At 33.1% G+C, this 12,969-nt stretch overlaps 1 protein-coding gene across 1 annotated transcript; it reads left to right on the forward strand.

Moving 5' to 3' along the window:
- The first annotated feature begins 8,928 nt into the window (after positions 1 to 8,928).
- Positions 8,929 to 12,918, forward strand: LOC108326883 (ER lumen protein-retaining receptor). Its single transcript, XM_017560477.2, has 6 exons — positions 8,929 to 9,175; positions 10,367 to 10,632; positions 10,772 to 10,887; positions 11,487 to 11,560; positions 12,480 to 12,543; positions 12,632 to 12,918. Exons 1-6 carry the CDS (start codon positions 9,085 to 9,087, stop codon positions 12,666 to 12,668), a joined length of 648 nt encoding a protein of 215 aa, XP_017415966.1. The 5' UTR covers positions 8,929 to 9,084; the 3' UTR covers positions 12,669 to 12,918.
- Positions 12,919 to 12,969: the final 51 nt, after the last annotated feature.

Raw genomic sequence — 12,969 nt, forward strand, 5'->3', positions numbered from 1 at the left:
CTTATCTCTTTATATTTTTTTGCATACATTCTTTGCTTACCGCGCAAGAAAGATTTCAAGATCATTCTATTTCTACAAAAAGATTTTAAAAGTGCATGTTTTTAAAAACACCAATTCACCCTCTCTTGGTGTGGAGAAACAAGCTTCATTATTTCTAACAATTTTTAAGACTTTTCATTTAGTTTGAACTTAATGTCTGTCTCGGGGTACATCTTAGAGCTTGATGCAATTATTGAAAGTTCTTAGGGATGAGATTTCAGTAACGAAACTAACTAAATCAAACCAGCTGTGCAATCACCAGGGATGAGGTTGTGTGTTTGGATTCACTGTTTTGGAACTTAAGGCACATTTTATGGACTTCTTACACCAAGGGATTGGGTGATGGTTTGTCATACTTAAGTATGCAAAACAAGAGGGATCTGAGTGTTCTAACTTTAGAAAACATGGAAAGTGGAATTCTCTACTAATTGTATGTATGTTTTGTTTGTGTTTCTTTTATGCAGTTTGGCTACAAATGTTTATACTTTCCACTGGTTTGGTTTGTGCTTAAAGCTTGTTTCGGGATATGGCTTAGAGCATGATCTAGTTGTTGGAAGATCCTAGGGATAGGATTTCAACAGCCCAAATGAGAGTACTAAGTGATCTTGCAACAAAAGGGATCTTAGTGAGGTTATTTAGGAAATCCATTTCAATCATTCTACATATTGGAACTGTTGTTTAGTTGGTGTGCTCACATTTTGCAATTTTTGTTTATTCTTTTCCTTGTCTCTTTTTTTGTGTTTTTCATTTTTCTATTTTACTTCTCTATATGTTACTTTTATTTTAATCTTTATGTTTTTCAATTTTCAATTCTCAAATCTTGGTTTCTATAAAAATTGGACTAACATGTTTGTTCGAATTGCTTGGTGTTCTTGCAAGGGATAAGTGTGAAAGTTGATGAGGAGGAGAATTTATTTGCTTAGTGAATTTATGAGTTGAGTGCATCTAAAAAGAATAAAATAAGTTGGGTAATTTTATTCGCTTAGCCCACAGCTCTGGTGCGCTCGACGAATAAACACAAATCTAAAAAAAATCGCTTAACGAATTTCTCACTACAACTTTGGTTCTGTTAGTTACCTTATTCACTCAGCGAGCAGTTCGCTTAGCGAATCGCTGAGCAAATAGTTCGCTGTAGTTTCTGATTTTGTGTAATTCTCATCATTCGTTCAATGTTCTTTTGTGCTTAGCTAATATTATGCATTTGACTTCTCCTAAGACCACCACAAGGCCTTCTTCAAGAGCATAACCTGCTGAGGCACAAGAAGAAAACCTTTTTTTTAAACTATGATTAACATAAATTCTCTTTCGAGTTTGCGACACCCCTTCTATGGCCTGAGGGCATGCTTGAGTCGAGGTTGGGGAGTGCCTACGCAGAGGTTGATGGTGATGAGGATCATGGAGCAGCATGAGGAACCAGATCCAGATAGATGCAGCCAAGCTATGATGACTGAACAAATGGAGAGTTTTTCTTATTTTTTAGTTATGTTATTTATGTTTTGTAATATGTTTTAAACTGTGTTAGAAGTTGAATTATGTTTTTAATTTGTGTAGTTGCATAAACATGTAACTTTTTGAATTTAATGTGATGCATATTTGATTCAATTTATATGATTTTGAAAGATGATATGTGTGATCATGGTTGCAATATGATTCATAATTAATCTTGTGCGTAAGTATGAACAATGACTAGATTTGTTGAGTGTTGAGAGTGTGTGTTGAGAATGAGAGATACTATGAGTTTTCCTAGATATGGAATTGACTTTTGCATTATTGTAATTCTACATACATACACACAATTTTTGGTTAAGGATGAGAAAGACAATGTTGTTATTGATTGTATAACTTCTTGGCCAAATAGCTAACCTTGATACATCATATATGATACATTTGTGAACCTAATATATGTTATCCTACTTTACACTCTAGAAGAGAACATGTGATATGCTTTAAAAGAGGGTAAGGTTGAATTCAAGTTTTGGGGAAGAAAAGATATTAAATAAAAAAAAATTGATAAAAAAGGTGAATGAATTGAAAAAGAAGGTTCAATTGTGAAAGAATATGGTATGGGATGAGAGATATATATTGGGATATAATGACTTAATTGAGAATTTAAGCATGTACTTGTGTTCTCTTCTTAAGAGAAGACTTTGAATCCAGGAAAAACCATGATTCTTTTTCTAGCCAAGCCCAGCTTTAACCTGAAAAGACCTTTTGACTTAACAAATGGTGTGTGAAGTGTGTGAATTAGATGATGCGCAAAAGATGATGAAGTTCTATGACAAATCTATTGTCATGTGAGGACAAACACTTAATTGGTGAGTGATGTTGAATTTTGGTATGGTCGTTCATTTCTATGCACAGGTGATTTTGTGAGTGATGAATGCACCATGTCATACTTGTTTGAAATCTTTGGGAATGCATATGACTTTTTCTAATGTGCAAAGTCATTTTATCAAAATATCATATGTCTATGGTGTTGTTTGTATAATTTCATGAGGACATGAAATAATTCAAGTTTGGGGGAGTTGATAAGTGTGAAAAATACTTGTTTTCATACTTATAAATGAGCTTAAAGTTGTAATTATTCATGAAATACTGTGTTTTCTTCATTGAAAAGTTGTAATAGGAAGTAGGAAAGTTGTTTAGGCAATTGTACAAGAACTTATACATCAGTGGAGTGCTATTAGATATTTCTCGCTAAGCCAGTCTTTAATCACTCGGCTAAAAAGATGATTATTCGCTCAGCGCACCAAGACAATTCACTGAACGAATTATGGACAGTTAAAGGATATGCAATTGATTATTCGCTCAGTGCATGATAGTTCTGCGTTAAGCAGATTAATTACATTAGATTTGGCTTTTAAGTTCGAGACAGATAGAAAGAGAACAACTTCTTAGAGAAGTTCCGGATAGAGGAAAGAAACGAAAACATCTCAGGAACTTTAAGAGACTATTTCAAAGCATCAAGACACCATTTTTGCAAGGGATTGTTTCAAATGTGTACGTTCTAGATGACTAGAAGTAGTTAAATTTTTCTTTCGTTCCTGTTCAACGTAATGAAACTTAACTCCAACGAAGTTTCTTTTAAATATAAATTCCTTGCACACCAACTGTTTGATAAAATACCAAAAAGAGTTCTTGTGTTGTTTTATGCATTTTGATGTCAAATTGAGTTATAAAAGGAAGAATTTTCATTGTTGCACAAGTCCCTTGGGAGAACGATACTCTGAACTTACTCTTTATTACTTGGAACAATTTGGTATACTTGCAAAAAGGTTATCAAGCACCACTAACCCAAACACCACCACCGTCTCCATCTAGGCCATGATGTTTTAATTTCGAACTCTTTTGATGTTTATCAAATAAGGGGAATGTTAAACGACTTTTTGAAAAATCTCATTAAGTCTAAGGGAGATATTTTAGTCAGGGGGAGAAATTTTTTTCTTCATATACTTGTACATGTTTTTTTGACATATTATAATGCTTTAATTTATTAGACTTCATTTCTTATACTTTATTACTCTGATGATATATTACTCTAATAGTGTTATTCATATATGCTCTGATATGATTCTTTTGAATGTTATTTACTCTAATATGATGCATCTACATGATCTGAACAATAATTTATGACCTTTTTTATAACAACATTTAAATTGTTAATGACACAGTGCACAAGTTGGACAATTTGTATTACATGGCCCATTTTAGTATTACTTGTTATTATGAATATATTGTGTAACATGGATTTTATATTTCAATAAAATTAGGGTAACCAAATCCCTAACTCCTAAATTCGTCACTCGTACTCTATGGTTTAATGATTTGGAGGAGATTGCTAGTGGGTGAGGCTCGGTTGGTGGTGCGTTTGGTCCCCCCTTACTTGTGTTCAAAATCAAAGGGATTAACCATAGAAAAGGTTAGTTGCAATCCATAATTTATGGTTTTCAGTTTCAATTGTGGTTGGTTTACGTTGTTGTGTCCCATTAATTAAATTTTTTGTGTTTATCAATTTTTTGTGGTGGGTTTGGTTCCTCTTTACTTTTATTTCTTTTGAATGTGTTTGTGGTCCCCATTAATTTGAAGCTTATTTATATTTGTTAGGGTTTTATATATATTGTATATATTATTGCTTAGGATGTTAAAGGTCAGACTCAAAGTTGTGGTCTACAATAGTGGAAGATTTGAAAGTAGTGGGCCATTTAAATATAATGATGGGAAACTACTCATTGATTTTGAAACCCTGATAGATGGAGTTACTTGGAGGTGTGTGTGTCACTTAAGGATGTGAGGTGTATTTTTTATTAAGGAGTTGTGGTATTTTGTTGACAATATGATGCACCTCTTATCATTAGACTAGGGTGCAATTAATGTGATGAAAGTTGTTAGGTATTGTGGTAGTGTTAACTTGTTTGTGGTGCACGGAGTGGAAGAACCAGAAGTTGTGGAGAATGTATTGGATTGTGAAGTTGGAGTATGTCATGGAGATAGTAGTCATGTTGGCCTTGTACTATATATTGACAAAGGAGGCACTTGTGATGGTCATCACAATGGTTTATGTGAGAATAAGTATGAGATTGATGATGAGGTTGAGCCAAAGCCTACAGATGAGGTTGGATTTGTGTGGGTCAGGATGAATTGTTACCTGTAGTGGGTTGGGACGCTAACGATCAAATGTTGTCAATAGCCTATGCCATTGTTGAAGTTGAGAACAAAGAAACATGGACATGGTTCTTACAATTATTGATTGAAGGCCTTAAAGGTCTTGAAGTTTTTGGGTCAAGCACTTTTATGTTTGACCAACCAAAGGTACTTTACTGACTTACTTTGGTCACTTTTATGTTACTGACTTAATTTTGTTCATGCCCAAGGTTTGTTGCTTGCCATATAGGAGCTTTTACATGGGGAAAAGCAAAAATTTTGCATGTGGCTTTTGTATGAAAATTTTAGGAAACAATATTTAGGTTGCAAATTAAAAAATATGACGTGGAAAGCTGTAATAAGCACACACTCATTAGCAAGGGAAAGAGAAATGAGAAATATTAAAGAATTTAATTATGAGGCTTTCAAATATTTATTAGTTATTCCACCGAGGTTTATATCGTTTGAAATATTCTTATTAGTATTATTTCAAATATTTGATTTGTATTATTTCTTTGTCATTCACTCATGTTTTGTTATAACATGGTTTGGTCCATATCTCTCTTTACAAATCAAGCCATGCTTGAAACTCTAGTCAACAACATAAGTGAAGCTTTTAACAGTGTTATTGTTAAGGCTAGAAATAATCCATTGTAACCATGTTGGAGGAAATAAGATTGTACATGATGAATAGGTGGGCAACCAACAAATCAAGGGTAACACCTTTTCATGGTTCAACCTATCCTAAAATTTACAATAAACTTTCAACGGAATCAAACAAAACAAAATATTAAATCCCAAGATACCTAAGTTGTTGTTTATAATGTAAGCTATTATTTTGTATTACTGATATGTGTATTGTGAATTGACAACTAGTATGGAGAAAAGTTGTTAAAAATAAGGCACGTTTCAATGATTGGGGATAAGTATAGTGTGAACATAGACACCCAAAATTGCAGCTGCAGGAAATGGCTCATCATTGGTATTCTATGCTACCATGCAATTGTTGCTAAGAAGTTCCTAAATTTGAATGCAGAAAATTACATCCCACTTTCATGTCAACGACCATCTTTTATGGGAAATAACATCCTTCTCTGATGTGTTGCCACGACATCGAAGAAGACTACCTGGGAGACCAAAGAAAAAAAAGAAGGTTGAAGGCTTGTGAATTAAAGAAGGATGACACCCAATTAAGAAAAAATGGCCATAAAAAAAGATGTAGTGTTTGTTGTGAACTTAGGGCACAACAAAGTTCATTGTCTAACACTCCCTAACTCACAACAACCATGTCAAGAAAACCCTACTACAAAATTGATAAGCCATATGAACCACCACAAAAACAACCATATGAACGACCACTAAAACAACCATATCAACAACCTCTTGAACAATGCCCACCATCACAAGCAAGCCAACAATGTCATGCATCTATAGCAACATATGGCATGAAGAGGCCAAAACTGCAACTGCGAAAAGGACGTGCGTGATTCTTTGGAACTTTTTATAATTTTTCAGCTTATAGATGTATAATGTGGAACTTTTTATATTTGTCAACTTTTAATGTATTTTGCTAGAACAAAAATCTTAAAACACTTAGTATGTTGAACTTTAATGTAATTAATTTTTAATTTTTGAATTATTGTTATTTACTTTGAGGAATCTTTAGATTTATTTTCTCAATTTTTCATTTTCAAATGATTCACAAGTTCTATTTCAATAACTTTGAATTGCACTTTTCAAAATGCATTTTTAAAAAGAACTAAATTAAACAAAATACACCTAAATTGAGACTAAATCCCATTCATTCATCACAAACATTACAACATAATGATATATACTTAACATGACATAATCAAAATCCTAACCTTATGAACACAATTAAAACACACTATGGGAATTAAAACCCAATAATTTTTAAACATTTGTGAAACAATCACTCTGTTGATTACAAGAACAAAACGTTCGAACAATAATTACACCCATTTATTTAAAACCCCAGTGAATTCCCTAAAGTAACGATTTTCCTCCTTTGTCTGACTATAATGGCATCTCGTTCATCAACACTATCTTCATAGCATCATTTGAAAAAATTACACCACACCACATCTTCACTCCCTCTATGTTATTAAAATAAAAGAAATTGTCTCCATTATATGAACATAACCCGAAAAATTGATACAAAAATCTAACCTTCTAGTTTGCTCATCCTCAAATTTGTTTACCACAATTCTTTGAAGTTCTTGTTATTGTTAAAACTACAAACTCTCCACAATCACAAATTGGTGTTAAGCCCATATCCCTAGACCCACCAACATGACATGAACTATAACTTCATTGCCCCCAACTACTATCACAAGAGGAAGAAGATTAGCCACAAGAAATACCACATCAACAAACAAAGACATCTTCAACTGTAAGTGGTAGGTCAACTTTTTTTTTATGTTGGACAAATTCTTCATTACTGATATTTAAAACCCAATTAGGGATTAGAAACCTTAATTTTAATTGAAATGTAAATTCCATGTCACATGGTATATTCACAATGACACATAATACAAAGACAGGACACGTAATAGAAATTGTCACACTTATGCATTATGTCGTTAACAATTTAAGTGTCGTTATAAGAAAAGACTGAATTGAACAAATTTAATATAAATTAGGACTTAATTGAACAAAAAAAACTAGAACCACATTGAAAAAATTGAACGAAAACCAAGACTAAAGTAGTATTTTAACTTCTTTTATTATTTATATTCTTTATTTGATTTTTTATGATTCCTTGGTTTAGGAGCAATCACATCGATAAGTGCACTGGTTTAATTGTAGTACCAAGTATCATATTCACAAGGATTTGATTAATTTTTATCAGAACTTGTGATGATATTTGGATTTGTGAATTAAATGTTTGGTTATAAAATAGAGAATGATATAAAACTCACAATCAAGATTTAAGAATTTTAATAAGATAAAATGTGTTGGGATTGAGTTTCACAACTCTTCACTTAAGCTTGGTTATTGTTTCATTGATTTAATTGTTCCTAGAAGTACAATAAGGTAATCATAAACTCATGTCTATAGCCTAGGACCTAAAAGCATTATAACTTAGGATGAATTATCTATCTCGATGAAAAGGCTTTTGCATTAAGATTATGTATATTTAACCAGGTAAAACATATAGATGCATGTTTGTCACCTAACAACATTAGATGATTGAACTGGATCTATAAAATGAATTAGCTTTCGCCTAACTGAGTTTTATATTCTTTGAATAATTAATCAGTTCATCACATATGAAATGCGAATTGAATCATTAACATATGAAAGAACATTGATATAAAATAATAAAACAGTATCAATACAGAAGTTCAAAGTGCTATAGCCAATCCCAACATAAGGAGATTCAACAGCTCATGTATTCTAACATTTAATCCTAGGAGTTCCATTAATCTCCTCGTATCTCTCCTATTTTAGAAGATTTTACAAGTGAAGTGTGAGAGAGATCTTAAAGAGAAGTCTAAGAATCTTATTATAGAATTCTGCATATGAAAATAGGGGGTTTACCCTTTAATTTATAGACTTTGGAAAGTTGATTGTAGCTCCAAATATGGTGGTCATTCTTGAGACCTTTTCTTTTATGTTTAACCAAAAAGTTTTCTTTGAGTGTGAGTTTCCTCCATAGTTAAGCTTCAAAATTAGGTTCTTAAGGTTATTTCATGGTGAAACTTTTCTCACATAGCTTATGCACCATCTTTTATGCTTGAAGTGTGGAAGCAAAATCTCACATGCTCCAATTTTGATTTTCGGCCTTATGAAACTCTATTTCTTCTAAAATTACTTAAATTTATAAAAAATTACATTAATTTGTCACACATATTTATATCCAAATGTATTTATTAAATTCTTAAGTACAAGAGGATAATCTCTCGATGATGTAACAAATTATAACGAAATAATTACTAACATAAATTATGAGTAAAATAAGTATTTATCAATTTTCTTTATATATTTTCATTTGAATGTAAAAATATAAAAGTTTAATAAAGTGAAAAGAAAATTGTTCTGCGTGAGAAAACTTGAAAGAAACAAATAAAAAGAAAAGGTGAATGATCTTAAAAGAAGCACCATTTTTCTTACATAGATTAAAGCTAAATTAAGACATATTTAGTCATGAAGAGAGTTGAAAATATTATGAAATAAAACTCCTGAAATAAAAATAATTAAATAAAAAGAGAGAAAGGAAGCAAGAGTAAAAGCGACTCTCACCCGAGCCATGTTCTGAAGTCTTCCCTGCTTGTATGCAACGGCCAGACACATTTTAGTCGCTCTGCGCTCCTCCGCCTGAAACCGATTGTTGCAGGACAAAGATCCGGGTCGACCCGCCGTAGATCCGATCCAACAAACATGAATATTTTCAGGTTAGCTGGGGACATGACCCATTTGGCCAGCGTCCTCGTCCTCCTCCTCAAGATCCACACCATCAAGTCCTGCGCCGGTCGGTACCCACCCTCTCTCCCATCTCAACATTCTCCCTCTCTTTTTCTTCGCTTGATACCTAGTAGATTTGGAATAGAATAATAGCTGTTGGTCAAAGGTGCGAAATTTTTATATGGGGTTGTATGATTTTATGCTTTACTGTTATGTTTTTGTGGCGTTGATTTTGGGGATGGGAATGTTCGGAATTCCTGTGGGTTGGCAAAGGAGTTTGGAGGTAAGGTTTTGAAGAGATGAGTGTAGGATTAGGAATGATGTGTGTGGAATTATGTGATTCTTGTTCTTCTCATTGTAATGCCGATTGAGGGTTATCGTTGTTCCTTTGTCTTGTGGGACTTGGGCTGGTCTCTCATAATAGGCCGAACCCAGGTTCGAATCTCTCATTTGGTGTCTGATAGTATGTAGGATTGCCTTCAGAGAAGGATATCTACCTTGGGACTTGGGCTACTCCTCCCCAATGTGTGGAATTATGGTTCGAATCTCTGCCGAAAGAAATGCCGATGATTGTGTCTCGAATAGGATTGTTTCTAAAGAAATATATCCTTAGGGAAGCTAAGAAAAAAAGTCTGTGGACTTGGGCATTGCTTTCAAATGATTGTTGTTGTGGTATGATAAATTTGATACAATAGTTTTCAGTTTACTGGTTCCCCTCATGTTGGGTTCTTTGGTGTTTTTTATGATTGGGGGAGTTTGTGGTGCCTTGTTTTTTGGACCATGTCTTTCTTCTCAATGTACAGAACTATTATACATATTTTATCGTGAGTAAGGAATCATCTTGCGTTTTGTCCCCCTTCTTTTAAGCTAAGTAAATGGTTGGGGATCAGTCATAAGTATCTGTCTGTTTTCTTGCTGTTTGTGTTTCTGTTGTGCTAAATAGAAATTAATAGGCTAAACCAAAGCCTAACATGTATATAAATATCCTTTTGTGCTGCATCAATATGTGTTTTTCCCTCCTATGATTGTGTTTTGATGTAAGAGAAGATCAAAAACTAGTTTATCCATTACCAGTTGAAGGAGAAGGGAGTAAAAATGAGCAAAAGACCTATTCATTAAAGCAGTATAGACCTACATAAATGAACTGTATTTTCTCATTTTTCATATTCAGGCCATTGATTGACTGTGGTTTAGTTTTAAAAATACCTTTCATATATCTTTTTGACTCTGACTTCGAATGCATCTGATTTGTGTGCAGGTGTCTCATTGAAGACTCAAGAACTCTATGCACTTGTTTTTGCTTGTCGCTACTTAGATATCTTTACTAATTTTGTATCTCTCTATAATACTGTTATGAAGTTGATATTCTTGGGAAGCTCGTTTTCTATAGTATGGTACATGAGGTATCACAAGGTTGTTCGTAGATCGTATGACAAAGATCAAGATACCTTTCGCCATTACTTTCTTGTATTGCCCTGCTTAGTATTGGCCCTATTAATCAATGAGAAATTCACATTTAAGGAGGTTAGTATGCATCTTTCGTTATATGCTGTCTATACTATGGTAACTGTTGTGTTACTATTGACATGTTCTTAGACTGTTCTCAAGATCTGATTGTGCCACTTTTGCTTACTTTCTGAAACTACACTTAAATATGTTATAGGTGATGTGGACATTTTCCCTTTATTTGGAAGCTGTTGCTATACTTCCTCAACTAGTACTTTTACAGAGAACTAGAAATATTGACAATTTGACTGGACAATATGTGTTTCTTCTTGGGTAAGATATTGTGCTCTATCGAATTTTGAACATTATTATAAATTTCCATGAGTCCTTTGGTTCATGTTATTGCATTTGTGTTGGAAACGGAATAACAGCTGTTATTTGCTTAAGGGATTTCAGCTTTTGATCATTAAAATCAACACTCTTAAATGTTGATTAATGTTGAGAGAATTGTGTAGTATTTCATCTGATGTGTGGTACAATTTCCAAAACGTGCTTCTAACTCATGTAGAGCTGATGCAGACAAAATGGAGTAACGAAAATTATGAGTTTGCAATAGTGTTCCTGGGCCAACTTTTCCATTGGCTTCTTTAGTAGCGTGCAATTAATTTTGTCTTCTACCATGACTATGAGTTAAGACTTAGAAGTTTTAATACCTGGGAGAACTAAGTTTTTACTGGTGAATGTGGTCCCACAAATCTTGTCATTTGTTTCAGTGGTTCATCTCAGCTTTATATATTTCCCTGTGATTTTCTCATGATGTGATATGTATTGAATCATTCTTTTGACTTGTTCAACTCATTTGCAATATTTATGTTTGAAGCCCTACAATCATAAGATTAATATTTATAATATTCATGTCTGGTTAAATGCAGTGCATACAGAGGACTATACATTCTCAACTGGATCTATCGCTACTTTACTGAGCCCCACTTTGTCCATTGGATAAGTATGACTCTTAATTTTGTTTTATGCTTACTACTGCTTTTTAAGTAACTACTCTTTGATATTCAGTACGATACTATGTCCTGTGGTACCTTTTCATTGCCTAGTATTTGAAATTCTCAATACTTGAGATGCATTTGTAGCGGTGTTCTTTGATGTTCATTTCCTTGTTACAAAAAACTGTTAAACAATCTAGGTTGTGCAAGCCTTTTAAAATATTTATCAAACCATTGCTGCATGGAATCCATTACTGAAAAACTTTTACTTTGTTCATTTCTATCAAAATATTATTTCTTATGTGTGTGTGGTTTTATAAATAACAATTTTCATGAGGTAAGTTTCTGTTGCTCCACATCTTTGAAGCATTGATTTGGTGCATCCCCTTATTGCTTTTGATTTTCAAGCAGCATCTTCAATGTTTTAAATAATGTTCAATATTGATACTTCTGATTCATCATATAGGGGTATCAATCAGTACAAATTTTGGTACTGCTTATTTTTCTAAAAGGAATAGGAATTGCAAGCTTAGATTATTGGTCATTTATTTGTACCTGGGTTATAAACAAGAGGATGAAAAAGTTATGACATTTCTTTTTGCTTTTCCCCTTGTTGGACAAAAGTAATGATTGTCTTTACAAATATTAAATATTCATTACAAATAAACTTTTCGCCAGAAATTTAACATGTAAGCACAGCTATAGAAGTAGGTTTAATTGCTTGTCATGACTTGTTGCAACACAGAACATGAGAAAAACATTGTCCTAATAACACCCTATCAATTTTTAGACAAAGCAATAAGCAAGTTTCTCTCCCTCTTGCCAAACACTAAACTTTGCCCGCACAAAAGAAAGATAAAAGGGGTTACCAGAAAATTATTATATATTCTAAAAGTGTTCCTGAATCCTTTTAATGTCTTTTTGCAGCATGGATTTCTGGCCTTGTTCAAACACTGCTATATGCTGATTTCTTCTATTACTATTACCAAAGGTTAATTGACCTACTTTTCAGTTCCATTTGTTTATGTTAAATACCTTGTTTACCTGAGTTTAAAGCATTTTAAAATTGTGCCGTGCAGCTGGAAGAACAACCAAAAGCTTCATTTGCCAGCGTGAGTGTATTCTTCCGTTCTTGAAAAACAAGGGCCTATATGGACAATTAACAGTGACAATCCACATATTTGTCTGGACAGTGGTTTCTGATTTACAATTCCCTATTTGTTCGTTCTTGCCACCTCAAAATACTTCTGTACTTATTACTAGGAAAATATTATATAGACAAAGGGCATCAAATTGTTGACTGTAATTTGCAATTTTAACTTGAAAAGGTATTTAGATCTAGATTGTGGCATATTGCATATTTTGATATTTTTCTCTTCCCTTTCTTCATTTATCTGGGTAGTAGTAATTAAGACAA

Source organism: Vigna angularis, chromosome 2 (assembly GCF_016808095.1).
Source record: "Vigna angularis cultivar LongXiaoDou No.4 chromosome 2, ASM1680809v1, whole genome shotgun sequence".
NCBI classification, from domain to species: Eukaryota; Viridiplantae; Streptophyta; class Magnoliopsida; order Fabales; family Fabaceae; genus Vigna; species Vigna angularis.

What these genes read in the sequence shown, in the direction of transcription:
- LOC108326883 (XM_017560477.2), top strand. Translation starts at nt 9,085, where the DNA reads ATGAATATTTTCAGGTTAGCTGGGGACATGACCCATTTGGCCAGCGTC. An exon ending in CAATATGTGTTTCTTCTTGG is followed by an intron (nt 10,888 to 11,486) that starts GTAAGATATTGT and finishes GGTTAAATGCAG; the next exon opens with TGCATACAGAGGACTATACA. An exon ending in TTCTATTACTATTACCAAAG is followed by an intron (nt 12,544 to 12,631) that starts GTTAATTGACCT and finishes TGTGCCGTGCAG; the next exon opens with CTGGAAGAACAACCAAAAGC.